This window comes from Rhea pennata, chromosome Z (genome assembly GCF_028389875.1).
Source record: "Rhea pennata isolate bPtePen1 chromosome Z, bPtePen1.pri, whole genome shotgun sequence".
Taxonomy (NCBI): Eukaryota; Metazoa; Chordata; class Aves; order Rheiformes; family Rheidae; genus Rhea; species Rhea pennata.
Window position 1 is genome coordinate 25,556,932 of NC_084702.1, and position 27,970 is coordinate 25,584,901.

Genomic DNA, 27,970 nt, shown 5'->3' on the forward strand with positions numbered 1-27,970 from the left:
AAGCAAGCACAGTTTGACATCATTAACCACATTTCCCCCCAAAATATATTGGTGGAACAGTTTATCCTGCTAAGAGGTGACCTACTCCTGGAAATTTACTGAACAGTACCAGCAGGACCAGAGAGCATGGGAGAGGAATAACTAGAAAAATGCTTTTGACTCCTTGCCATAGAGTATGTAGAAGGGAGCAAGATGCTACACACAGACATTGACATCTTTTTCTTTCAGGCTGACTCACAGCCATGATAAGAGGGCAGTTTTAGAGCATGCAAACATGTGGGCTCTGCTCACAACCGCGTGTCGTATTCCAAGGGCTCGTCCTTGCCATCAGCGCCTCCTTTCTCTGCTTCTCCTTCAAAGGCTGGACCAAGCCTTTCCAGTATGTAGTCATTTCTTCTCAAATCTAAGACAAGGAAATAAATTCAATGATACAGATAAATAAATAATTGAAAAACACATGTGCCCAGACCACAGCATCCAGCCTCTGTGGCTGGCAGCCTGTTAGCTGCATCCATGAATCCAAAAATTGCCAATGGGGCAAGGACGAGGGCCTTGGAGAGGCCAAAAATGGTGTGAGTTGGTAGGAATGACCTGTCTCTTGTTGTATTCATCAGCTGATTTTCTCTTCTGCAAGCCCTAGCTGCCATAGAGACAAGTAATCAAAGAAAAATAACAACAGTTTCTGTTTCAGAATCCAACAGCAATTATTATTCCATGTAGCTACTGAGAGGAAGGAGCTTTCCTTTAGAAAAAATATATAGGCAGAAATTCATCCAGAATGGCAACATATGTTGTCTTTGAGCCTCTAAACCTGCATCATAAAAAAACAGGAGCACATTCTAACAAACCTAACACACACAAAGGCATTTATTTAAGCAGGAAGAAAGGGTTGCAGTGGATAGGACCCTCTCCAAGGGCCAAGAGCGCTGCAGTGAGTATTTCCTAGGCTAATGCTTTGCTAGTTTTTACAGACTTTCTCAGATCTCTCTTATTCTAAATATTATTGCTCAGATTAACTGTATTGGTTCTCCTGGAAAAATGATCCATCACTTTGCACAGCAAAAGAAAACAATTCCCTGTGTAGAAGCAATCATGCCAACTGCTAACATCAGACTGACATCGCCACACCCTAACATGGCTGCTGGGCAGAAGAGTAAGGTGACAGAGAAATATTTTCCTGTTCATCTTTGCCCAGAGGGAGAGTCTGACAGCTATACTTCCGTGTTCATCACAACCCGGTAGAATTTCAATTCCTGTCTTTATTATCTTGCATTCAAAAAGTGAGATTAAAAATTAATCTTTATTTTGCATACCAGGAAGTTTCAGCTTCCTGCAGCAAGAGTTACAATGATGTTTTGCAATGAAGTTTCTTATTGCATCTTCTCCTAGGTTTGCTGGTCCAAATACCATTTTTCCAGATCTGAAAGAAATAATATAAAATAATCAACAAATTCAAAACAAAGCAATTCCAGTATTAAAAAAAATGAGGAGAAATGCAAGGTTCTAGCAGTGAAGTTCACATGCAAATATCTTTATTTTTCTTCAGATTACAGAGAAATCGTCTCAAGAGTAACTTGTCAGTGGGGAAATAAATAAATTTTCCATTTATTAAATCAGAGTTAAGTTAACCCTTTGTATAAAGATAATTAAACCTCGGTGTCAATCACAAGTTTCTTGGCTCAGGACAAGAAAACTGCCAATTCTGGTAAAGTATTAGCCTAGATATATATCCTACAGCTACTTCATCTAGCACTGCCTCTCAGAGATGCAGCATAGCCATGCTGTGGCCTGCTCTGGAGAGATATAGGGTGGAAACAAGAGTTCCCAATAAAATGCTTAGTGGAAATGTGGGCACAGTAGCATTGAGAGAGCATATGCCAGAACCTGAATAAATCTGTTGGAAATGTTGTCCATTCTCACCAAGCAACTGGCTTGGTTTTGGTTTTCATAGTAGATATCTGGGAACAAATCAGAGCTAGCAAAAGAGGTGAAATTCAGTAGAACTTTTGCTTCATTTAAGAACAGAAAGCTAGGTTTCCCAAAGGAAGCAGAGCCCCAGTCATCACAATATGCAGCACAGAAAAAGAACACAGTACACCACCGGCAAGCAAGGCTTTAAAATTTATTGGCTTCTTTCTGTGCTTCTTTCTGTGTATCTGCACTCTGGCCAATTCAGCACATTACTAAGGGATCCATTTGTGAATGTGCATTGCATATTCTGGATGAAGTTGACACAATTACAAAGAGAAGCAGGCTATACTCAGACATGTATTAGAAGTACCACATAATTATAACAGATTCTTAATGTAGTCTGAAAGATCAGTGTTCATTAATTTTAATATTGCTCCACTATTGTTTTCAAGAATTTAATTGACATTCTAGACATCATGGAACACAGCACACAAGAAACACTTCCAAAGAAACTTTACGAAAGCTAATATTTTATTTTAATGATATGCACAGTGGAAACAACACATTTTAAAATCTGAAATCAATTACAGCTCTGAGAAGCTACAGAAAAAGATTTCAGCTCTCTCAAATCCTCCTGTAATCCACACTCAGAAGATATATTATATCTAAGGAGAACAGTTTGCAAACATGACAAGTTCTCCTCTTTCACGTGGGAGTTGCAGTGATTAGCCAAAAATCACATTGAAAGATTAATATCTGTTTAATTTCTGGCAGACAGTAAACAGTGTCTGTCTCCTGGTTCATTCAAGCACTAGTGCTAATCAACATTTACTGCAAATTAGTGCATCAAAACAGATAAGAAGTGGAATATTACATAAGTGCCATATATGCACTTTAAATGACACAATCCTACATAGCCGTTTGTAACCTTTGGTCTAACCTAGTAAAATGCTACTAAGAATAGGATAGACAAATATTTGCTAGAGCACATACAGGAAAACTACTAAGCTATAGAACTACTCTGATATCCCTTCATCAATTATTCCATGTGAAGTGCTGCAAATGCCACAAGAAAAACAGATAATTTTCCCATGTTGTTTTGGGACATATAACCAGGGATACAGTCTGCAACATATATGAAATAATCCTTCCTCTCTACCTGGCATTGGTTACAGTTCAAGAGGAATGTTATATTCGATTTTGGAAACTTATTTCCAGAAAGATGTGGATAAACTAGGGAAAAAACAAGAGTGACTAGCAGTATGGAAATCTGGACATAAAGAAAAACTTGAGGGGGTAGCCTAAAAAAAGAAGAAAAATTGAAGGAGAACATAGGAACTGTGTGAAATTGAAGATTTGTCCTTTATGTCAATTGTAGATGGGACCAGAAAGAAATGTTTCAAGTGGAAAATCAAGAACATCTTTTTAAGAGTAAGAGTAGTAAAGTATTGAAAAGAAGTATTCTGTGAAGGTTTTAGGATCAGCATCCCTGGAAGTCCTCAAGAGATGGCCATATAGGACCTAAGGCCTGACAAGAATGCTTGGTGCAGAAGAAGAACCAGCTGAACCCTTAAGGTCCCTATCTAATAGTAAATGTTCTAATAACAAATGCTTAAAAAACACTTACTAGATTTGGCCTGGCTGGCTGTCAAGGATATATTAATACATAGTGTGTTGCTGCAAAGAGTGCTTCTCAGTCAAGACAGAGCTGTGAATGCCCAAAGCAGACAATGAGGCATCTACAATACTTTACTGATGGAAGGTGGGGACTTCATAGCAATGGTCTGTGGGGGCTTCATGCATCCACCTTTCTAGGGAGACACCCAGGTTATTTCATCTATACCTTTTTGAAAACAGAGCATCCGGTTCTCCTGTTTCAGTTGTGCAGGCTTCCAGGTTAGCAGCGTAGTCCATGCAGAGAGGTTTTTTCTATTGGCAGCTTTTCAGCTGCCATTGTTTGGCTGAAATTGCACAGCTTAGTACAACTTCAAAACATATGCTAAATGAGTAGCTTGAGAGGACAAGGTCTCCACTCATTGCTACAACCTTCAGCCTATCATTATCTGCTGGAGAGCTTTAAAAAGAGAGAATGAAAGCTCTAGCACCTCTGACTCTTTTTCACATCTTTGTAATGAGTTTTTTACCTGCTAAGGCCCTTTTCTTCACCTCTCTCAGCAGGCCGAATGCATCAATTCTCTCTAATTTGAAACTCAGCCCACAATTCCCATCATCTGCTCTACAGACATCCTGCACCTTGCGTCTGTGAAAGCTTTAACAGCACAGATTTTGTTGTGGATTTGGCAAGTGCTACATACTGAAAATAGTATTAATTATGAGGCAAATCTTCCCAACATTTGACGGGTGCAGAAGTCTGCAGGGAATGCAGTTTGTCATGACCCTGCAGCTGTACCTTGACCACTTCTGCTTTTGGTGAACATTTTATCTCCATCTTTTTTCTTCCCATTTCATTCATCCTATGAATTGTATGTGGCTGGATCTTTAATCAGTACTAAATGTCCACAAAGTCACACTGATTTACACTAGCTTTGGATCTGTCTGAGATTCTGTAGCATCAGGCATAACTTTCCAAGTGGATCTGTTATTTTTATCTTGGTACTGTATATAAAAAATCAAGATATAATATCTCGCTATGATAGATATAGAGGTCACATTTTGCCATTAAAAATTCCATTCCAAGACAGTGTGTGGAATGCATAAAAGAAAAGACTCATTACAAGATAATGACATGAGCTACTAAACCAGTGGAATTACAGAAACAAAACATAAATAATGTAATTATAAGTAGTGCTAAAATTTGTATCAGCCCTGTCAGTCAGCTGCCATCTACTCTCTCCCAAGCTTCTAAGAAAATGTGAGCTCAAAGCAATTTTTGAGGCTGCACACAGGTTTTGATGAAGTATGTTATTTACAAATGAATAAAAAAAAATGATTTTGATACTGCTAGGAATGTTTCCCTTGTGATGAAGTGAAGGTTAGAGTAAAGAAAGTGCATTTACATTATTATTATTATCATTATTTTAGAAACTGTGTCTTAGATTTGGGTATCTGTTAGCTGCTTACTGAATCCATCTGCAATTTCACTGTATTATTCCTTCAGATCCCTGAATCAAAACAATATAGTTTCACAACTTGCTGTTCTGAAGATTTCCGAGAACATAAGAAAATCAAGCTGGTTTGATTAATTAATCAGCATTTTCTCTTTAACTAATACTTGACTATACCGTAGATGATAGAAACAAAACAAGTTTTGAAAACAGAATCTGCAGAATCAAATTTTAGTAAGTATGACAAAACTATTTAATGACAAAAATAAACTAGAAGGATGCTAACAAACATACCCTTCAAGATATTGAAAGGTAAAGGTAAATATAAAGATAAATATTATTCCTATTTTAGAGAGGATAAGCTGAGTTGCCATAAGAATTACCATGGTCTAAGGCCTTTGGCCACAGTTTCAGTAATAACTCACACCAACAATTTATTTAGGTTACATATTTTCTTCTGCTGAAGCAAAATATACACTTGAACAGCAGTTAGCCCGACCTTTATTCATCTGTAGCAATACTTTAACAAATGTTTACTTAAATCCACGTGGTGAACAACTATATAATTGATCTCTTTACCTCTCTCTTCTAAGCTATGCTTGTGCTTCTGTCAAGATCCTATGACCCACTTAGGGCAAAGACTTTGTCACTGTGTAGCGTTCAGCGTATTTTTGATGTTGCTTTCAGAATAAATATTATATGGCCAATACACCTGCATTCATAATTAAACATTCATGCAATATTAATAAAGTCATTTATTACTAATCTTATTAATGAAATATTAACAATGGTCCCAGAACTAAGAGCCTGCTTCCAAAATGGACTTGTTCTGAGTTCTGAGCAAGCCATCTCGTATTTCTATCATTAATTTCTCCTTGCATTAAATCAGATTGTTCACATTTATGTCTTCTTTCCTGCCCAAATTGAGAAATCCCTTTCATCAAATTACATGATCTGAGTGAGGGACAACCCAGCTAAGCACACACCAGCTGGCAAGCGGTGTGGGTCTAGAAGACCCCCAGAGAAGAGGCAGCACTCCTCAATGCCATGGCCTCTCCTCTGCTCCATATCAGATCTGCAGATCAGCTCACAGTGATGCAATTGAGGAGGGACTCACAGCCCTGTCCCAGAAAGCCTTCGGCATACAGTCAGAGGGCAGGAAAGGGGCCATGGCAAGATCTGAAGGGCAGGAAGGCATGCCAGGAGGTTTATCCAGGAGCCAGCAGTGTTTGTCTCTTACTCTACAGGTGAGAACTGGTGGGGCTGTTTTACTCATCGCACACAGCTCTGATGTCCACCTAGATACCAGCCCTGATTATGCAACTTAATGCATGAAGACAGACTGCTACTTCTGTGTAGCCTCACTGATTTTTGTGACCTGCAGTGTATGATTAAATATCTCCATGTCATGGGTCTAAGTCTGTAAGGTACAGTAGGCTTAAATGTACTATCAGGACCTATTGGAAAGATCAGAAATCCAGAGCCTTATCTGCATGGCCCTCTCCTCACTTCCTTATGTCATGTGGCCCTACACACTCAATGAAGCAGCATCCCACCAGGTGGGGGAAACAGAACTACATTAAAGCCACTGAAGAACTCCTTAGGTGTGTATTTACTATGAGAGTTATGGAGTCCAGTCTCCCATTCCTGCTCTCCCTGGAAAACTCAGGCATGCCCAGCATAACAGCATAAGGCACTCCCCACCTTTCATGTACCTCTCGCCAGAAATGGGAGCGGGGGTACATGCAGCTCCTCAAACCCAAAATATATTAAATGTTGCAGAATGTCTAAAGTGAATGATAATTTCATTAGAGAGCAACTTACTTCTTGTCTTCAGGTTTTATCACAGATGGATCAGTGAGGTTTTCTCCAACACCTACAACAAAATCAATAGTGTGTGTTATAAGGGATAGTAGTAACGCTCTCACAACACGATACTTAAAAATGTCTATTTCTTTGTAGATCATAAAATACAACAGTTAGAATGGTCATGAGTTAAAAAGAATGTGATAAGACTATAAAAAACTGTTAACTACAGGCAAATATTTAGAGTTCTCATTTTGATCCTGACTTCAGTTGCTTTATGGTTTATTTCTATGTAGACTGAAGGCTTATGCAAATAATTGTAACCATTAAAAATTATGCTGGAGCTGAAATAACTAAGTAAAATGTAGCCAAGACTAACACTTATATAAAAGTTGTAGTAAAGGTATTAATCAGGTGTAAATGCCTACTGATTTCAATGGATCTACTCCAGATACAAGTTCTCCTCAAGGTATGAAGTATGAGACGTAACTCATTATTCAGCCATTTTGTTTGCATCAGTTATCCTTTTCTCTTCTGAGTGGTCAGAGAAGAGGATTAAATATGCAATTGCAGTGAATGCTGATACATATTTTGCAGTTCTCCCCAGACTGATGGCATACTTCCATTTTACCAGAAAGCTCTTTCCTTTTATCTGGGGAAATGATTTGTTTTTCAACTAAAGAACGACGTCTATGAGCATATGATATACAATTATTTTTATTTCCGTAGGTCACAGATGATGAGTTTGTGTCCTGCAGTGAACACCAGAAAAGATTGTGGAAATAGCATTTTGTAACTGAAATAAGGGTCATTTCAGCTGAGATAAATTAAACAAAGTATAGTGTATGTGTATGAGATGGTTATAATATAATATAATAATTATGCCTGATAGAGATTAGTCCTGTTAAAACTCCAAGAGGAGCAGCTTTTGACTTTTTCTAAACCCCAGATTAGAGAACACAGGGACTACTATAAAATAGATGTGCGAGCAAAAGGAGAGCAGATGCAAAAGAAATCTGCAAAGATTTTAGTCCATTTCCTTGTTTGAGATGAAAACTGAAGCTCCAGTCTTGATGCAGTTTACACAGATGTTTAACTTTTCCGTGTTTGAGCCAACACAGTTGGTCTGTAACTGTCAAGAGTTGTATAATAAACCCAAGCAAACTTAAGACAAATTCCAGTAAGCTATGGTGAAGACACACTTACTCTTTCTGCATTTTTTAATGTGCAGCTACAACCAAATGAAGGCAAGGATAGAATTATAGGTTTATTTTGCATAATAAGCATGTCTTTTTGTAATTCACAGCTTCTGAATGCTGTAAAATGTAAATATGTTAAGTCTCTGTCTACCCATACATATTTCCCTTGACAGAAATGACAAACAATGGTGTTTATTCTGTTTGATGGGTGCTGTTCATCTTTTGAACATTGTCAACTGTTTTATCTCTTTAAAATATGCCATGTTCCCACTTACACATGTACTGAAGAGAGATCACATGCTCTTTGAAGGAGCCACCAGACTTTGTGAATAGTATTCAGGTTTGTAGCTTATGTAAACTGCTTACAGATTTATTAATAAGAAAAATAAAAAACACAGGTAATTCTCAGTATTCTGACAGATACACACACACACAAATATACACACAGTTGTGCATATCTAATATACATGCATACACTTGAATCTATGTATTGCATATATATCATAATAAATATAAAACTACTTTAACTGTGGAGTGTTTTGCAGGGGCTGGTTGAAATATTCCTGCATGCTTTAACTGCCTGCTGCTTGTCCATGCTACCTGCATGTATTTGAGGACATATTATTTTCCCTTTTCACTATATTAATCTAAAATGGTCATTTACTAATGCCACACAAAAGATACCCAGGGATTGCCAGTAGGGAAACGAGAAGAGAATTTGGGCCATTCTTCAGTATTAAATTCTCTTTCAAGAGAAGTGTTTTCTTTGGGTTTCGAGATGAAGTAGTAACACACTAGCAGTCACCTTGCAAATCCAGGACAAGGAGTTCCCCACGAGTATACACATAGGTCCAATGGGAGAAGGCCAGCATCACTTCTTCCAGCAAGCTGCTGGGAGTGATCTCATCTCCGTTGTTGTTGTTGTATTTCCGAAACTCACCAGTCATGTACTTCTCAATGGTCAGCCACTGGTTGGCTGAGTGGCAGTAGATGAGGAAAACTTCCAGGAACCTGCAGATATATATGCTGTCTATCAGGTGCTGGCACAGTAACAAACATCCTCACAGTCAGAGCACAGCATGATGCAAAGTAAATATACCAGAAAGCAGGATAGGTCTTCCCTGGCAGCAGCCTTTTCAACAGTAGGAGATAACAAACGGTAGATATCAGAAAGACCTTCTGGGTTTGATAGTACTCAAAACAAAGTACTGCCTCAGAAGTTATAGTTTATGGACAAACATCATAATCTGATTTACTCTAGCCAACCAATAAACTGGCTATACAAATTCTCTTACATTAATTGAATAAAAAGCAATTCTTGCTCAAGAGCTAAGGAACAGCATCACCAAGAAGTTTATTTTGCCATCAGATCTACCTATAAAGACAAAGTTCAGAGCTACTTACTTTCTTCTTAAAAAGGATGATAATATTATTTTGGCAAATGGAAGCAGTTATGTAAACTATTCACTATCCATGATAATTGACTCAAACCATTATATATGAAGGTGTAACTGCACAATCCTTAGTGCAATCACTAGAAAGGTCATGTGAAAGCATAGTCAGAGACTAAGTTCTCTCTCAGATGTCTCTCTTTTTCACATCTTCTGCAGAAAGAATCACACTTCTGTCTGAAGTGCTGTAATGGGAAACTCTACTCTGCTCCTACCTCAGAAATTATAGCTTCCATTGAAATGGGAGGAGGGGGGAAGTACAGCTTTTTGGAAATGAATCCCTCAAAAACATCCATTAAAACACGTCTCACTGTATCTCAAAATCTTCAGTACTACTACTGAAGACAGGAAGTACCAAACTAGTCTGTACCATTTCTCCTGAAGAAAAAAATAAGCAATTAAAGTGAGTACCTATAAAAAATTGTTTATTAAGAAGAAGAAATAAGGAATCTTGGCTTCCAGTGGATTATTCTCCTCAATCCATTATTCTCCCACCCTTCTCACCTCCTATGACATCCCTATCAGGCAAAACATGCTGCATCTTAAGTGTCTATCAGTTAGCCATCCACTGCGCAGGTGTTGATCAGCCAACCAATTGCTACCAAAACAATTGCATAACAACTCAGTTCCTTTTGCTTTTTCCCAAATAATGACTTGAATTTGGGTGTCCCTCTTTCTTCACTATTTTACTGTCAAATCCATGCCCCCTAAGACAAGGGAAAGTATGTTATCAAAGTGAGATTTTGCCATTTCGGTAGAGCAGATTTAAAAAGAGGCAGTTCTAGAGATAGTTTATGGGAATAAGGGAGAAAAAGGTAACCAGAAGGAAAAGTCTCAACTGACACAGGTAAGAAATATATGTCTTAGCATTTTTTAAGTCAGATCTCCTTATCTCCCCTACAGGTGTGACTAAGCTCCCGTAATGTGAAAAGCCATTTTACTTCGTTGAAGTTTTCAAGCCTTTTATGAGCTGAAGACCCAGTGTTTCTTTTCACAGTCTATAAAGTCCCTTGTAAAAAAAACAAAAAAGTAAAATTTGTTTGTAAGTACTCAATACCCAAATTATGATTTGTTTTACCAAATGAATACAGACATATATCAAGACATTCAAAATATGGTGATATAAGGGATGCTTTAGAAATAGACTGTGCAGGGCAATGGCATGCTTCTCAAAATGTATATATTTTAGTTTAAACAGCTCCTAATCAAAATCTTTAGCATTTTTCAAATATGAAAGACATGTATATTTCTCTCTTTCATATGTTAAAAACATATATATTCACTTATATGTGTATGTGTGCATACACATATGTACATTTACATATATACAATTGAAATGAACTTAAAAGGCATTATCAGTCTGCTTTGACTAATGCCAGCCCTCCAATACATCAGATTTCCCCACTCACTTCCAATATCTCCCCTCTTCAGCCACACACTCAAATATTATCTACTAGATAACTCCTTCTGTAAAAACAACAGTGCATCAGAAAATAGACTTCAAGAAACAGGTAATAAACCTTATTTTTCGCTAGTCTCTTGCTAAAAGCTTCTTTTCACTAACAGACTCTTGTTTAAGCCACTGCTGTTACTATCATCTTCCATCCTGATTTATCTCTTTGAACCTAGGTATATGATGAGACTGTCTAAACAGCAGCTGTTTTGACTCACTGTGGAAAGGAGGCTGTGTTAGATCTGACATGTATCTGATAAGGAAAGCCTGATACTTAAAGACAGTTTTCCTACCTTGGAGTATATGGAATTGTATGAGGCTTCACTTGATTGAAGGTATAGATTAACTTCTGGGCAGCCCTTTGCTGTTGTATCTCCTAAAGAAAAGCATGCTATTAACATTACTCACATATTGTCTTGTAGAAAGATGTCATGAATTGTCAAAAAAACAAAAAAGAATTCAGCCGATTGTTTGCATATTGTGTACAAAAGGGAGATAGACATTCTTCAAAATCATCTTTCTTTCCAACGAGTAATATCAAACCACAGGTCAAGCATGCTGAAGGGATGATCAGTATAACTAGTAGACCAGTCAGTCTGGTTAAGGTTTGAACTCACCCTCAGGCAGAGATGTAGCACTGTGCCATCATGAAAGATCTTTTGCCAGGTCTGAACCACCTCTGGCAGAAAAGACTTCACAATAAAGACTTGTCCCAACTTTAATACATCATTCTCAGACCAAGTACAAATGACCTTCATGGCTCTCCGCAGACCACCATCCATCTCCTCTCGCGACAGGACTTGGATCATTGCAGCCATACCATGCTGGGACCAGGAAGACATGCTTTTGTCGAGGTTCATAGGTGAACTCTCTTCTAGCCGATAGACTGTCACTTCTTCTCCAGCTGAAAAAAACAGGATTTGTTGTTAGAAGTCACCCATCATAAAAACAGGAGAGAATTTTGATTTGGTACCTTAAAACTGCATACCACTTTATGCTCCTGTGCAGGCAACACTTGAAGAGAGAGCTTTTTTTAATCATTATTCCTCATTTGTGTGAAAACCACCCCATCTAAATTTACACTACTTATTACATATATTCCACTGAAAATCTACTGTGATAACATAAGTAGTGCAAAGAGCTTGCATCAAGCCTCTAAACAGAGAATTTAAGAACTCATATACTCTTACACATATGCAAAGCCCTTTGATATTCTGGTCTATGTAAAACAGTCTCCTCTGCCATAGTTTTTAAGGACAACTGGACTTAACTTTTTTTAAGGATTTTTTTAAAGGATTTATTTTTTAAGGATTATCATTTTATCTCCATTAAAGGATTATCATTTTATCTCCAATAGATGAACTTAAATCTTAGTATCTTTAGTATGGCTCCCTTTGTTTCTTTGTTTATGTGGAAGGAAAATGTTTATGAAGACTTGTTTTAAGTTGATCATGACTGATGGAACACACGCACTACTGTAATTGTGCTTAATTAAACAAACTAGTAAAGAAGTCAAACAAGTAGATAAACATGTTATCTACTCCAAAATTAAAAGCCTGGAAATTGCCACGTTCTTCAGCAGACTGTGTCAAAGCTGCAGAGTTGTGTCAAAAGTAATGATTTAGCTGTGATGAGCAAGCGAAGTTATAATCTGAACTTTAGCTATGATGAGCAAGGGAAGTTATAATCTGAACTGAAAAGAGCACAATATTTCTTTGATATTTAAAGTTCTGTTTTAGAGAGAAATCCAAGAGAACAAGTTAAAGCAAATGAACAGAGAGTTTTCAGTTTGCCATTTTAAAGTAAGATTTGTTTTTCCCAGAAATTTCAGTGTTACTTGTGGCACACAAAATTTCAGAAGTTCTGCTCCTGCTAACATTTTTCTGAGGGCAGAACAAATCTGATGAGCGTTGATTCAGTCACAGTCTGTCTCCTTATGTAGCTGTAATAGCACTCTTCTCTTGCAGTGCAAGTGGGACACCTTCCTGTTGACATCATTTGTAAACTACTTTCTGTAAATAGAAAGCAGACTTTTTTTAAAACCTGGCTCTCCCTCTTGTAATTCACATTACTTGCAATGTTAATTCATAAGAAATAGGTACACACGGGCAAGAGTGATGAAGTAACTGCATCTGCTACCGGCAAAGAATGGCATAAGGAAGGACAAACTGGATCCAGAGAGAAGTAAGTAGATTTCTACCCCTGAGTTATCTCAGATGTAGATGTTGCTGAAGAGCAGACTTCGTACACGTTTTACTTTAAGATGAAGTGATGGAAAATGATATAAAAACAAAGACACTGGAACAAGGATACAATAACCAGGTACATTTCCTAGTTTTACATCATTTCTTCATTTTATTATGTTTGACAGTTTAATACCTAAAAAGGCGTCTCCCAGGAGCTTCAGAGATTAGAATGTTCAATATGCTCATAGTGCTATTAATTATCTGCTGTAATCAGCTTCCAAGAAATCCTATGAAGTATCAGCAATTAGCTGCTGTGAGATGAAATATTCTACCCACTGAAAAAAAGGTTCCTCGATCTCAAGTGTCCAGAGGCAGAGCTCCTGCTGCTGTAAGCCAATACAGCACACTAATTTCAAATATCTTCCAAAGGATCACATGTATTATTCCCTACCATTCTTCAATTACAGCACATTTCTTTTTTCCTTGAGAAATTACAAGGCTTCTGTATGAGCTACAGGAATACTGCCATTGCAGTCAACATCTGGTTTTCTTCTTGAGATGTCCTGCACATATACATACATGTGGGTGTGCTTGTGTGAGAGAATATAAATATATATAAGTTTATACAAATATTAATAGGGAAATCTTATTGCTGTCTTCAGCTAACTAATGAAGGATTATAGAGAAGATGAAGCTAAACTCTTCTCAGAGGCGCGCAGTAATCACATGAGTGCCAACAGACCCAAGCTGCACCAAGTGAAACTCAAATTAATACCACGAGAAAGAAATCCCAGTGAAGGTAATCAAGTACTGTCCAGAGAAGCTGTGGAATTCCTGTTCATAGAGACATTCAAAACTCAACTGGACAAGCCTTCATTAACTTGATCTGAATTGGTCATACAAGAAGTTGAACTAGATGACCTCCAGAATTCCCTCCTAACCTAAATTACTCTGACTTTACACTGATTCATTTCTTTTAGAAAAAAATTTGATTTAATTAACTGAAATTAATCCAATGTCACAAGTGCAGTCTTTAAAAAAAATGCATGGATAAAGCAGAAAACAACCAGAAAGCTGGTACTCACCAAAGAGCTGGATTGGTGTAAATGGTATGGTGTGAGCAAGCCTCATTAAGTTATTTCTCTCAACAGCTGCAAACAAGACAGATATCTCCAATGTACTGAGTAAACATCAACCTAGCTGAGTTTCAAAAACATCTAACATTGCTTTATTGCAGCTTGCAAACCCAAGTAAGCTGCAACATGATCCTAGCCGGCATTTTAGAAATTCTACCCATCCAGCACCACCCTTTTGTAAGCCCAAGGTATCTCACAAGCATCAACTGCCATTGTTTTCCCTGTTCCCTCCTTCTCAGAAAATGAGTTGTGCTCCTTGCCTCTCTGGGGCTGGCCCATTGAGCCCTGGCAAGAAGACCTCCTCTGCCATGCTTCATCCTCCCCTCCATCAAGGGCTGCAGCTGCTGCTTCCTCCTTCTGCCAGCTCCAGGATAGCAATATTTGAATTGTGCTAAGAAGATGTGCTGACCCAAGCTGCCCTTGCTGGCTGTCTTTGTCAGGCTCGGAAGTGCCTGGGGTTTTAGCAAAGCACTGCAGGGAAATCCAAGCTCGCCCTGCACAGTGTGCAGCTTCTTCATCTGGGCTCCATGCCAGACCACACCAGTGACATTATTGTGCCACCCCAATTCAGGGCCTGTTTCTCAGATGAACACCTTCAGAACCCTGAACACCAACCAAATGTTTATGGATTTGTCTTCATAATGTCTAGGGTATCAGGAAGTGAGAAAGAGGTGTCAGATAAGTCTCAAAGGGGTTAAGATTATAATAAGGAGGCAACCAAATGCTACAACGTTGAGCACCTATTTTACTTACTGGATGGCTGAGGGCACAACCAGCATCCAACGCAGGAAGCCACTCATAGCTGTGCTGTTTCTTGGTAGAGCAACTGAATAGCCCTGACTGCAAACTATTCCAGAGTTTGGGCACTTCTTGTCCTTCTTTTTGAAACTACTTCCCTGAGCAGAAAGGAATTAGAGATTGAGTAGCCCAGAAGGAGAGAGTAAAGGGGACCATCACTCTCTAACCTATGAATTAGGGTCCTCAGCTGAGAAGACTGGTGTTCCAGACTCTCATTCAAGGCTCATTTGCCATCTCTATATTCTGAACCTGACATTGGTTTACACATCTAACTAGTGCACAGACTAAAAAAATCAGGGTCATCCTCTGAAACCTTTTTAGGAACATGCTCTAGTCAGTAAATTACTGCAAAACAAGGAAAGGGAAGCGAATAAGCGAACCCTCTATATTCCCCTCCTGCCAAGCTTTGCAAGAAAACCATCAGACCTCTGCTATCTGTCAGAACAGGCCAGGACTCTATCCAGATCCTCAAGAAATGATGCGCAGTAGACTTTCACAAGCCACTAAATTCAGGATAAGTTATTTTGGATGAGCAGAGAGACAGAATTGTAGCTGTCTGTGAAATGTTATGCAAAAAATAAAGCATTTTTTTAATAGATGTGGTACACGATGCAGGATTTTAGGACCACAGTTTTGGGCTTAGATGATTAAATTCTATCCTGATCTTCTTGAGAAATGAAAACCTATACCAGAAATCTCCCAAAGCCTTTGGTTTTGTCAGCTTACAACAGAAACGATCCTCATCTATGCTAAAATCCTAACTAATCCAAAAGAGCATGCATGAATAGAGCCCAATGCATCACTTTAGTAATACCACCAAGTGAGAGAAATTACTCTTGTACACTGACTACAAACGAGGAGTGAAAATAGTGTAGTTTTTTGAACTTCAGGTGGCAGCTAATTCTCCTGGTTTACCCTAGACTCCTTGAAAGGAGCCCAAGTCGTGCAGGCAATAGAGACATCTACTGGCAAGCCCTGCACAGTTCTCCTCTGGGAAAAACAGAAATTCAGTTTCCCCTGGAGAAAACTCTGCATGTACTCAAGGGCAGTGGGCTACTACTTAATCTGTGTTTATGAAAAGAGAATCTATGAAGTCATGGAAAACTGGCGGTGAGTAAATCATTTAGATACTAAGTAGTACAGGAAAAATGAGCTGAAGAAGCCAAGTCCAGAAAGCATGAAGGAGGTGTGAGGGGAAGTGACAGCTATAAGCAAATGAGTACAATTGTTTCCACTGATATTTTGAAAGCTGTTACATACATTCTGTGCAGGATTTGCCAAAAATACTTGAATGGAGCAATTATCAGCAAGAAAAGAATTCACAATTTCCTCAGTGCCATGTTAGGCACAAATTAATAGGCATGAATCAATACACAGCCTTCTTTGCAGTGGGCAATTGTGCAGCACTTCAAAGTGAAAATCACTGAAGATGACAGGGAAACAAGTAATGTTCTTTTTAATTTGTTAAATTACTCAGCTATCATTCTGATGCCCCCTGCTTACCTGAATAATGATGGTGCAGATCTTGAGATGATTTCAAGCAGGCAAAGATATCTGAAATAATGTTTAAAGGATCATTACGTTAATTATTATAGTAGAGATAAATGCATGATTTTGAATTCCTTCCATCCCAGAATTTGTCATGCAACAGATTAATCAGAATTATTGCCTGAGCATTCTGAAGAGAGAATTACTAATAGGCTTTAACTATGTTATAATATGCAGTATATTGGCACATCTCATCATCAATGTAATATAGCCAGATGACTTATTTATTCAGGGAAATGGTGGGAAACTAGTGATATTAACCTCAAGGACATGTAGTTTTTCTGAGCCAATTACACCTCTGGGATATTAAAAGCACTTTGCTGTCCATCATGGTTCAGAGCCTCCCAAAGGCATGATTTTTCCAACACCATCCTCAGTCATTAAGCATTCCATTAACTATACTATTACACTAAAGTTATAATAATAGTGGCCCATTAACCCATGACATCTAAAATGCTGTTAAAATACAAACAGGCAAATAATCTGTGTGGTCACCTGATGTTAAAGGGGCACAGCCAGATCAAATTTAGTCCAAAAAGATTTGTTTTATAAAAAGCCATTTTATAATAAAATCAAGATTAATGAACATGTTTCCATTAATTAGACAAAACTACTTCTTTTCTATTGGAAAATAAGCCTTCAAAATGCCAGATTTCAAAAACATGTATGTTGTGCTACTTTTAATTCTGAAAAATTAAGACTATTAAAACTGAATCTCATCAAACTATCTGGACACTGCACTTTTCTTGCTACTTTTTTTTAATTTGCTTAGGTTTCCTTCCCTGAGGAAAACAGATCTTAAATAAGAAATGCAGATTTGGGGGGAAGGATTGGCATTTCTGGTGAGTGCCCTTGGTCAGTGATTCAAGATCCCTTTTGCTCTCTTTCTTGCAAGGCCCAAACAGTATCACAGCACTTCACATCAAGTGGGATAACTAGCACAAAAAGAGAACAGTGGCCAAATCAGTCCTCCTGAGAATGGCAAAAGTGGGTTTTAATCAAAGCTGGGCTCTGGACAGGCGCAGGTGAGGAGGAGGGTGCTCCATTTCCACATCTCAGCCAGCTTTAAACAAGGGGTAGATACCCAGCTGTGCAGCCCATTACAGTTGTGTGGCATGTCAGGAAAATTGGAACATAGAGTAGACTAAAAAGACAAAAAATGTAAGTGAAGTTAAATAGCACTCCACTTTTGTGGAGCAAAGTCATTCTTCACTATGACCTGAAATTTTTTCAATTACAATTTGATAATAAATTCAACCCTTTACTGCCTTCATAATTTCAGTGAAACCACACAAACAGAGGAGTTGTACCAAATTGTATCTTGAAAAATCAAGAGTACATTAGAAATTTTATACCATGATCTATCCTCGGGTATATATCCAACTTTAACTAAGGAGATCTTTTACACTGCCAGGGATGAAAGCAGCACCATCTTTTTAAACAGTTTATTCCTGCTGAAAAGCAGCACATTACAAGACTGGCTTGAGTAAAAAAAGATTTTTTTTCTTTTAAGATTTTGCTGTTAGCCTGAGGAAAACATGCTCCCCCTCCCCCCCCAAAAAAAAAGTCTTAGACTTTAAAGTAACAATTAGTAACTAACATATGAAATAATAATTGAACATCTTCCTATAACCATCCAGCTACAGCAAATTAACCTCACTTCTATACTTTAGAATTGTCAAGATGGGATTTGCAGAGAGGAGTTAAAATGAGTAACAGATAATGAAAAACTTACTGTCAGTTCCCTCTGAACTTCTCAACCTGTTAAAAAGCAAACATTTGAGATTTTACTTCGAACTTTTCTACACTCACATTGGTACCTATAACGAGACGTGCGCTATGTGAAGGCTAAGCTCACAAAGGTTCAACCTGCAGCATAAAACAAAGTAACTCCCCGAGCAATTTTCTTCATTGCAATGATTTGCAAATACACCTCAATTACTAAAGAGCAGTGACATTTTTCTGCATTCTTCTGCTTTCTGTTGAGCTGCTCGCAGTATTGTGTGCCATGTTCATCTCATTTACGCAGTAACAATAGCGTCAATCAAAGATCCCTTCAGTTATGCTCACATTTGATCATTTTCCAAGCCACGCGAATCAATGCTCAGCTGTTCCCAGTGCCCCTGTGTCACTGCCCTTGCTTGCGTAAAAGTACGCAAGTAAAAGTAAAAGTTTTAGCTGTTGGTCTATGGATTAAGGCTTCAACCTTAACACTAAAGTAGCTTTTACAACAGAAGATGGTGGATGTCTCATACGAGAGAGATCCCACTGAAGACAACAGAGTAAATGACAGAATCAGGCCATAAAAGGTCTGTTAAGTTTTGATGGAAGATATGCAGTTTGCCTACTGTTTATAAACTCGGGAGTAAAACAGAAAAAGTATAGGATGGGTAAAAAATATAGTATCTTGTTTCCTCTTCCCATAGCGAAACTATATGCGATGCATCAGTTTTGCAGAGCTTTCTATTTATCACATCCACGTATTACTAAGTAGGAGAGACATAAAAGAAATCAATGAAAATAAGAAACAAAAGAAAAGGAACAGAGAGGCAGCACCACATGTGAAATACCCAAAATATTAATACAATTGCCAATCAAGCTGAAAAAAAAAAACAATAAAATTAAAAACACTTTTGAAATCAGCATAAATTCATTGAATATAATCAATCATTATTGAAAGTTCTTTATAAAAGCAACAAATATTATGTAAATGTGCAGACTCAAAACAACAGATTTTCATCAGAGAAAGAGAACAGCTTTCAGGAGCTGCTAGGGTTTTAATTATTAAAAGAGCAAACATGCAATTGAGGCAGCAAAAGCAAATGCAATCTTTCATGTTGACTAGATTGGAATAATGACTAGTTAAAAGATATTTTTGTGTTCTTAGTGATTGAATTAGAAAATTGTATATTGTTAGAAAAATAGAGGGGGGGGTCTCTATTTCACCTAAATTTATACATTTTGTTACATTGATCTTTTTTATTTTCATTAATAAGCCTTCATCTGAAGAAACTAAAAAAGAGTGAATTGCTTTAATTCCTCATTTCAGATGAGTTTCTCATTCAAAACATGTTACAGAACCGAAGTAGAAACCTGCAGAAAGTATGGAAGTCGCTTTTTAAGAGCATGTAATGAATATCTCAATATATGTAGGAATACATACGAGGAGTTCCTGTTCAGAGTATTTTTCTGAGTGTTTCCAAACATGCTATTACTTAAATTCTGTAAAGAAGAAAAATATTTTACTGGTAAAATCTGCCCGTCACTGTCACATGCACACCAAGCAAATCAAAAAAAATCTAAATCCTGAAAATAGTTATTAGTATGTTTATTGTTACCATGAATAATCCCATTGACAAACAGGTGAATTATGGCATTGTTTTACCTACAGTAAATTGAAATATTAATTTGTTCACGTCATCCATATACATCTGAATAAAATACTCAGGTCTCCACTTACATGTCAATATACTAACAAAAGCTTACTATAAAGAGTGTCATAAAAGCCTTCTAATATGGAAAGATTCAAAAACTTCCTTAGTATTGGAAAATTCAAATTTAAGAATAAGCTTTACAGTTCAGGGGAAAAAGGAAAATAAAATAAAATAAAATAAAATAAAATAAAATAAAATAAAATAAAATAAAATAAAATAAAAAAGCCTCCTAAGCCTTTATAGTAGAAAACAATATATTGAACAGTTTTCCAGTGATATTTAGGTTGTATGTTTTCCAGTCTTTCAGGTAAGAATGCATTCAAACCATCTTTTAATCTTCCAGCTGTATCAGGGAAAACTGCACTTACGGGCCAGCCTGCCATTTGCCAGGTCTTCCCGAAGTGCTAGTTAGAGATAGGATTATTCTTCTAAAAGCAGTAGTCAGAAAGATTTTGTTCCTTAAAAGAAGTAAAGCACAAATCAAAAGTTCAAAGACAACATTTAAAGATAAACTAACTAAAATTCAGCTCTAAACACTATCTGAAACTTTATTTTCTAATTTTCTAGCTCAGAGTTCTCTCACAGCTTCCCACACACATTCCCCTTGCTTTGCTCCCTGCTAGCCATCAAGAAAAAACTTGTGAAGCACTGTTGTTCAGGGAGTAAATCTGAGAAGTACAATTTTAGGAAAAAATCTTTAAAAATATATCTTAATTTAAACTGAATAAGTTGGATACATCAACACTGTGACAGCTCAGCAATAAATATATATACATTCTCATAACCCAGGCAGAAATCAAAGGGAGGCAGAGTGATTTCAATGGGTATTGCACTACAGATACTTAAAGATTCAACTAATGTGAAGTTGGTATTCTGGAAGTAACTAGTGTTTGCCTAATTCTGATCTCACTGCAGTCACTAGGACTTTTCTCAGGACTTAAAAATCCCACCCTTGAGTTTTACCTGAGCAATTTTAATCTGAACTTTGAAGCATCAAATTAGTCCTTTCACACAGCTTTACCTTTATTTTGTTTGTCTGACCCTGTGTTTCATATTTAAAAGATTTATTTAGTCTCCAGGTTTTGACTTAACAGAAAAAATACATTCAGAAGAAATATTTAGATTTCTCCCTCTCTCCTCTCTAATACAAGAAACTGCCATTTTTAAAATTTAGATTCAAGCTTTGCTCGCTAGTGTTTGGGATTAAAATTCTACAGCACTCAGAACACCAGAACCGCAAATATCTGGCTTATCTTCATTTCTTAAAAAAAAAAAAAAAAAAAATTTACAGTGAAAAGGAAGGTTAGGCTTTTAAAACTCATGCTTTCAATAATCAAGAGCAGTATGAGTAAAACAGGCAAGAAAGAGTGCTGCTGAAAAGAAGGAGGAAAGGATTATTTCACAGTTCCTTTTCTCAATTTATTCTGTGTTAATTTCCTTTCATACCTCTGAGATACCCCTATGCTATGTGGTGAAAGATACATTTTCTTCCATTAGCTACGCCATTTAAAAAGAGATAGAAGTTTCTGCAAGCCAGCTTTTTGCCCACACTCTTTAGATCTTCAGCAAACATAAATTGGTCTAGCTTCATCAAAGTCAATGAACCTATGTTCATTTACACAGGCAAAGGGCCTTTATGATATGGAGCTGCAAATTAATTCTGGTAAGATACGGTCTTTTTAAGCCAGAGGTTACAAGAACTAAGCTTTGCAATTATTACCAATTTTTAACTTACTCTTTACAAGAAATAACTATCTCTGTCTTACAGATTAAGAGCTATGTAGCTAACTTTCCAAAAGTTACTTCACTTCTCTAACTGATCCTGCATATAGGTTCAAGACCAAGCTATGTACTCACTCCAACGCATAGTGAATTACTAACACATGCTCAGTTTTTGGACCAGCCTAGTCATGTCCAAACCCACTTCGTGATTCAATAATTTAATATCCCACTTTATTAATCTTCATAGAGTGCTAACAGCTGTTACACTATTCATTTACTAGCACACATGTGCCATCCCAGTATATAACATATTTTCTCATGTATTAAGAAGTATTTTGTGACAAAAAACAGCAGCTCCATGGAGGGCAGGAGATCTACACTGCCGTGTAGCTATGGTCTAGGATGTACATCTTTAACTCTTACCTCTCGAGAATGCCTCAGGTAATCACACACTGGTATAGTATGCCTATTAACTTCTTGATTTTTCATTTTTTGGTGCATGTAATTAAGACGTTCCAAACCTAGCCAAAAGAACAGGTATCAGTGATATCCATTGTGTAAATGAACAACTCTGTTGCTGTAAAATGAACACTTCTTTAGCACTATAAAATAAACACCTATACACCATACTGCCCTAGCAAATGAGTAATGGGCTATAAATGCAATAACAGTATTTCATAAGGTTAAAACAGTTTCCATTCTCTGTCAGCAGATTGCCGGGGAGCCCTGTCCTTGTTGGACCATACCATACTGAGTCACAGCAGTCCCTGGAGCTTCTCCTAGCAGCTTGCAGAGTGAAGCCAGTGAGCTGTGTCGTAACAAAGCTGAGAGGTAAGATGACATACGCAAGGATTTCTCAAAATAGAATAGCTAGAGAATTACTAAAGAAGAATAGGAAGGTCATTTGCTATTCATTCCTAAGAAACAATGCAAAATTAATTTCTTGCCCTTGCAGGATGTATTTCTGAGGAACAAATAAAGCATGCAGAGGATTGGCCAATAGGTACAGTATTGCAGCATTACCTGCAAGTTTAAACATCCTAAAAATTTGCAAGAGACTATTTTTGCAGTCAGTCAGGATACTGCTTTAGAAGAAACCTCAGGAGAGAAGACAAGGATATCATACTCCTTTCTTCCCACTTACTCTGGAGGATTAGTGCTCTAGACAACACTCACAGCAAGATGTAACTGAACTTCCACCCCACCTATATCCATTTTGCCTCTGCAATGGCCAGAACAGATGTTCAAGCTGTGCATGTCAACGTCTAGCTGTATTAGAATGTACAAACTTTGCCATGTGATGAAAGTGGTGGATGACACTTTGAGAATTTTTATTTACTGCTTTTCTTTTTAAGGCTGTCTCAAATTTTGCCGGCTGCGAAGTATCACATACTTAGCTGGTTGAAATTAGACACAGTGAGCCAGTTCTTGCTGTGTTTCTCTTCACTCCAGACATTGGTCTCTGCAGGCTCTGAACTCACTTGGGTGCTCTGAGGACAATCATCCACTGTAATCACCTGGCAAGACACAGACAAAACGGCACGCGATTTTCAGGCTGACTAGCACTTCTGCAGGTCCTCTGGCAGCCACACTAAGACACGGCCCTTCAAGTATCACTAAAATGTCAACGACCGAGACGACTCCCAACTGAGAAATAGATTTTCCCGTTTTTGTTACAAGTGGCAGAAGGCACATTGCTTTTGTCTTGAAAACACTACCAGTGAAAAATCTGACTCTACAGCTTTCCAAAATAAACTTTGAAGTCCCCTGGAACACTTTATGCGAGAAGCAGGTCTCAAAGATCAAGACTCAGGTCAGCTGCTGACCTGAACATCATATGTAAACCAATCCACCTTCAGCTTTCACCTCATTAACAGGGGTAATTGTTTCCAGCTGATTAACAACCTTTTATATATGTGCACACACATACTGATATAAGACTAGCTCCATACACACACATACCCCCCCCACACACACACGCACACACGTAGAGAGAGAGAGAGAGAATCAACACACTATCTGCCACTTAAATCTCTTGGATTCAGAGAAAAGATTGTCACACCCTCATAGACAGAAAACAACACAGCTTGTCTCTTCACTGCTGCATGCACGAAGCTGGGGTCAAGCTCACTGCTCCCAGACTGTATAAAGCATTCCCAAATCCTCCTCTCAGCAAAGTGTGAGAGCAGATTCTTTCATGTGTAAAACCTGTAACAAGCTTGGTCTACCACCTAGCAAAGCCAGTGGACTTCATCAGGTTCATAACCGAATGCCCAAGCACTCAGCCAAAAGGAAAATGGAACCAAAGCCACAGAAGAAAAGACTCTCCAATTTGCGTACAGTATTTTGAAATGTATGTATTTTCATTTAAGCTTTAATTTTGTCCCACACTACAAAACTGCTCTCATGAGCTAAAAAGACAACGATGGTTTATGTGGTTCTCTTGCATCTACACATACCGGCACTTGAAGGAGTTTTTGCTTCTTCTTTTCCCTTGGAGACTTTCTTTCTCTGTTTCGTTGTTTTGCTTTTGTTACCCCACTGTGTTGTAGCTCACTAGATAATGAGGAGTCTGTGTGAAGTGGTCAAAAAACATGATTAAGCTACAGAGATTTTGTTTACAAAGAGAAGATTTGATAAGACTGAGAGCTGGCAGATCTCCAAAGCAAGCAAGAATGACTTTTGATAGCCAGAGCTAATATTCATGAAATTCATGAAGTTCAGTGCAAAGATGTTCACCATCACAAGATATAAAACAACAAATGTTAGCAGTTAACTCATACTATTTATACTTAAAACTGCAGTCTGCTATATTTTAGCTCTTGTAAACAAATTTTGTAATTGATAGCTTTTTTTTTTTTTTTGACGTATTTTGAAAATATCTACCTCTTGATTCTGTATTCATCCATCCGACCTATGATAATGCTGATGTACCTTTAACGGTTTGTATCCTTCTTCCAGTTCCTGTAACGCTAGGATTGCTTTCCTGGTGTGGGAGATTCCCTCAGAGCCAACACAGTCCATTTGTCACCCCAGCTGCGTTATATCCACAGGGCACGTGCCAGAAGGGGAGAATCAGGCTTGGACTGCTATTGTGCCCTGACATGCGACATATTGCTTAGACACCAGCCACCCTACAGCAACCAGACCCATTGCAAGGAAAGCAAAGGAGCAGCTCTGGATTCTCTGCTACTACCCTCAACTGCAGCTAATACATACTAATACATAATAAATGAGAAATTTGTGCAATGTCTTGGCCTACTCCATAAAAGATACGGTAGAGGTATAATATTTTATTATTACCACCTATGGCCTTGCAGGTTTTCTCTCTTTTCTCTTCCTTACAGGACTGCAAGCTTTTGCTCCTGCGGAAGCTCCAGTCCCTCCAAAGTGGGCTGATCCAGATGGAGGTGCTGCGTTTCAGCTTTTTCTCAGAGACATCACTGATGTGTCTTGACTTGTTGGAGTTATAGGAGAAGGACTGTGATTCTTTTATCTGGACGTGCCTGAGAGGACTACCTATGCAATTGCAGTCACTATTATAGGTGGCATGTATGCACAGTGGTTTCTCTTCTTCCCTCCTTGGGCTGAAAACCCCCTTTTCATCACCTTCAGAGAATCCCCAGTTCACATAACCACCTTCAGTTTCTTCTCTGTCATCACAGGAGGTTGTCGCATTCTCACAGAGAGCTGGTAATGGCTGGAGACCTATAGGATGATCAGTTGCTACACCACCAGTATTTTCTCTTGGCAAATGAATAACAAAGTCTCTCTGATTCCATCGATAATCTTCTGGCTCTTTTCCAATGAGGCAGACCCTCTGCAAATTTTGCTGTGCTTCCATGCTGCGTTGCAGCTTGTCCCCTAATGTGCCTTCCCTGTATTTGTCAGGAGAGCTTGCAAAAGAAAAATTTAAGGTGACATCCTCAGAGAAAGACCCTCCTTGATGGTCAGGTGGAACCAGCAAAAATTGTCCATATCTAGGAGTCGACTTAGTCTCAGAAGATACCCCCGAAGTGAGTGTGTCACTTTCTATTTCTACCTTTCGAGAGCTGTCTCCTATCACTTTCCTATCCTCAGTCCTCAAAACATGACCTCGGCACTCTGATGACCACTGACTCCTCACCAAGCTCCGCAAGAGGGATGGTGGCATGCTGTAGTAGTTGTACTTCTTATCATGCAGACCCTCCAGACTGCTCAGAGTCTTGGAATAGAGCACGTTGCTCCAGCTGTGGGGGAGTTTCCTACAGGCATGATGTTTTTTGTCAGCCAGCAAGGCTTCTTCCACCTGTATGGTGTCTACAGCTGAAATCACTTTCAGGATGTCCACAGTCAAGGCGGACAGGTCTTGCAAATGTCCTAGCTGACTGTCCAGAGAAATTAAAGATTCCTTGATATAAAATACCTTCTCATGTACTTCTTTCAGCTGCAAAAGCATCTCCTCTACCCTAGGTGGAAAAAGAAAAGATAAAATATCAAAACACAAATCTTAATTTCTGTTTGCCAAGTGATGAAGAAGCCATTAACATAATTGAAAAAAACTATAAATAGTCCTTCACCTTTTTTACAATGACTTCCATTCTCATAAACATCTACATTTAACAAAACCAATCCAGACTCTCGATCAATCTGTCAGATTTACCGAGCTAAAAACTTGTGACTTTTCAATAGACAGACTTTTTGCTCTAGGAACCTCTATCTTAAAAATTACCACTTTCCTACTAATCCCTCCACCTTGTCATAGAACTACTAAACACTGGGTAACAAGACACAGCTTTGGAAATGAGTCCTTCTGTATTTCTCATTTCTTGTGCAAGAATGAGAAGGATAAGGTTCACACAAGCCTATTGATACTCTTCCATTTCTCAAATGCTAGAGTCTGCTGTGAAAAGAGCCTTCCTAACCACCTCTTTTGCCTCCTGAATAGATTTTGTACATCCAATGCCACCAGTTATCTTCAAGGAAAATTCAACTGCCAGCAAGAGGAGTCTTTTTAATGTTTTTCAGATCCTCAGTGAACAGTGTGAGAATTTCTCTGCTTGGAAAAAATGAATAATTTCATTTTAATCAAATCATTATCTTCACGTCTCCTGAAGCTACTCTCTCGGGTACTTTGTCATTAAGATAATGATAAGCTAGCTGCAGGTAATAGGCCAGAAGTGTTCCTTTCCTTTGCCATTGAGTAACTAAACAGTGTAATATTTAACCAATGGTTGAATAAAATCAAACACCCATGTTCCAAGATATTTTATTTATTTAAATGAATTTATTTTAGAGGGATTCTTCCTCTGCTATGAAATACATTTTACCTTTGCACTCAAAAGAAAAAGCAAAAATCTCTTTCAAGATCTATAGCTATCCATTAAATGAAATCTTTCTGCTGCAGTCAACATTGCAGCTTGTGAACAAATCAATTTATTTTATTTCATTTCTTTTACAGGAGACATCATTTTGTTTACATTTTTTGTTTTGGTACACAGAAAATAGGTCTATGAACAAGCAAAGATTAACGGACTATCCTACTCTAGGCAGAATTAAGTTATTATATAATATCAATACTTGCATTCAATAAGACTTTTTATAGTGCTCAGTTTGCTTAATTCTTTCCATCAAACTTTACCATGGATTTCAATAGAAAGCTGAATTAGGCTAATACTGGGAGTTTTGAAATTCTGTTGAAAGCCTTATCAATATTTTGTAAACCAAAAGAGTACATTGTAGTTAATTCTGCAATGATTATATGGTTATTTCTGCAAACAGCAGTTACGTTTGATCACAAGAAACATTCTCACAGTGTTCCTGCACTGCTAAGCCTTTAAATAAAAAAATGTATTGTATGCTCTATTCTGGCATCACCTTCTTGGTGCCATCTGGCCTGCAAAAATGAAGTTGAGTAACATCCTCCTTCACCTCTTTAACTGCTGGTGTACTGCATGCACACATCTGGAGATCTAGTTTTGCCAGCAGCACTCCCCAGCCAGGCCTTCAATTAGCTCAGATATCATAGAATCACAGAATCAGTGAGGTTGGAAGGGACCTCTGGAGATCATCTAGTCCAACCTCCCCACTCAAGCAGGGTCACCTAGAGCATGAGACAGGGTTGCATCCAGGCGGGTTTTGAAGATCTCCAGAGAAGGAGACTCCACCACCTCTCTGGGCAACCTGTGCCAGTGCTCCGTCACTCTCACAGGGAAGAAATTCCCCCTCATGTTCAGGCAGAACTTCCTGTAGTTCAGTTTTTGCCCATTGCCTCTTGTCCTG

At 38.1% G+C, this 27,970-nt stretch overlaps 1 protein-coding gene across 1 annotated transcript in view; it reads right to left on the minus strand.

Moving 5' to 3' along the window:
* Positions 1 to 287: 287 nt before the first annotated feature.
* TRPM6 (transient receptor potential cation channel subfamily M member 6) overlaps positions 288 to 27,970 on the minus strand; it is a 68,327-nt gene continuing 40,644 nt past the window's right edge. Inside the window, exons 26-39 of the mRNA XM_062599797.1 lie at positions 25,013 to 26,157; positions 24,169 to 24,281; positions 23,103 to 23,226; positions 22,133 to 22,230; positions 19,717 to 19,775; positions 18,289 to 18,314; positions 16,509 to 16,559; positions 14,157 to 14,222; positions 11,503 to 11,789; positions 11,179 to 11,261; positions 8,787 to 8,992; positions 6,801 to 6,852; positions 1,314 to 1,420; positions 288 to 403 (exon numbers count right to left, since the gene is read on the minus strand). Coding sequence (XP_062455781.1) covers positions 288 to 403; positions 1,314 to 1,420; positions 6,801 to 6,852; positions 8,787 to 8,992; positions 11,179 to 11,261; positions 11,503 to 11,789; positions 14,157 to 14,222; positions 16,509 to 16,559; positions 18,289 to 18,314; positions 19,717 to 19,775; positions 22,133 to 22,230; positions 23,103 to 23,226; positions 24,169 to 24,281; positions 25,013 to 26,157 — 2,533 coding nt within the window. The remainder of the gene's footprint in view (positions 404 to 1,313; positions 1,421 to 6,800; positions 6,853 to 8,786; positions 8,993 to 11,178; positions 11,262 to 11,502; positions 11,790 to 14,156; positions 14,223 to 16,508; positions 16,560 to 18,288; positions 18,315 to 19,716; positions 19,776 to 22,132; positions 22,231 to 23,102; positions 23,227 to 24,168; positions 24,282 to 25,012; positions 26,158 to 27,970) is intronic.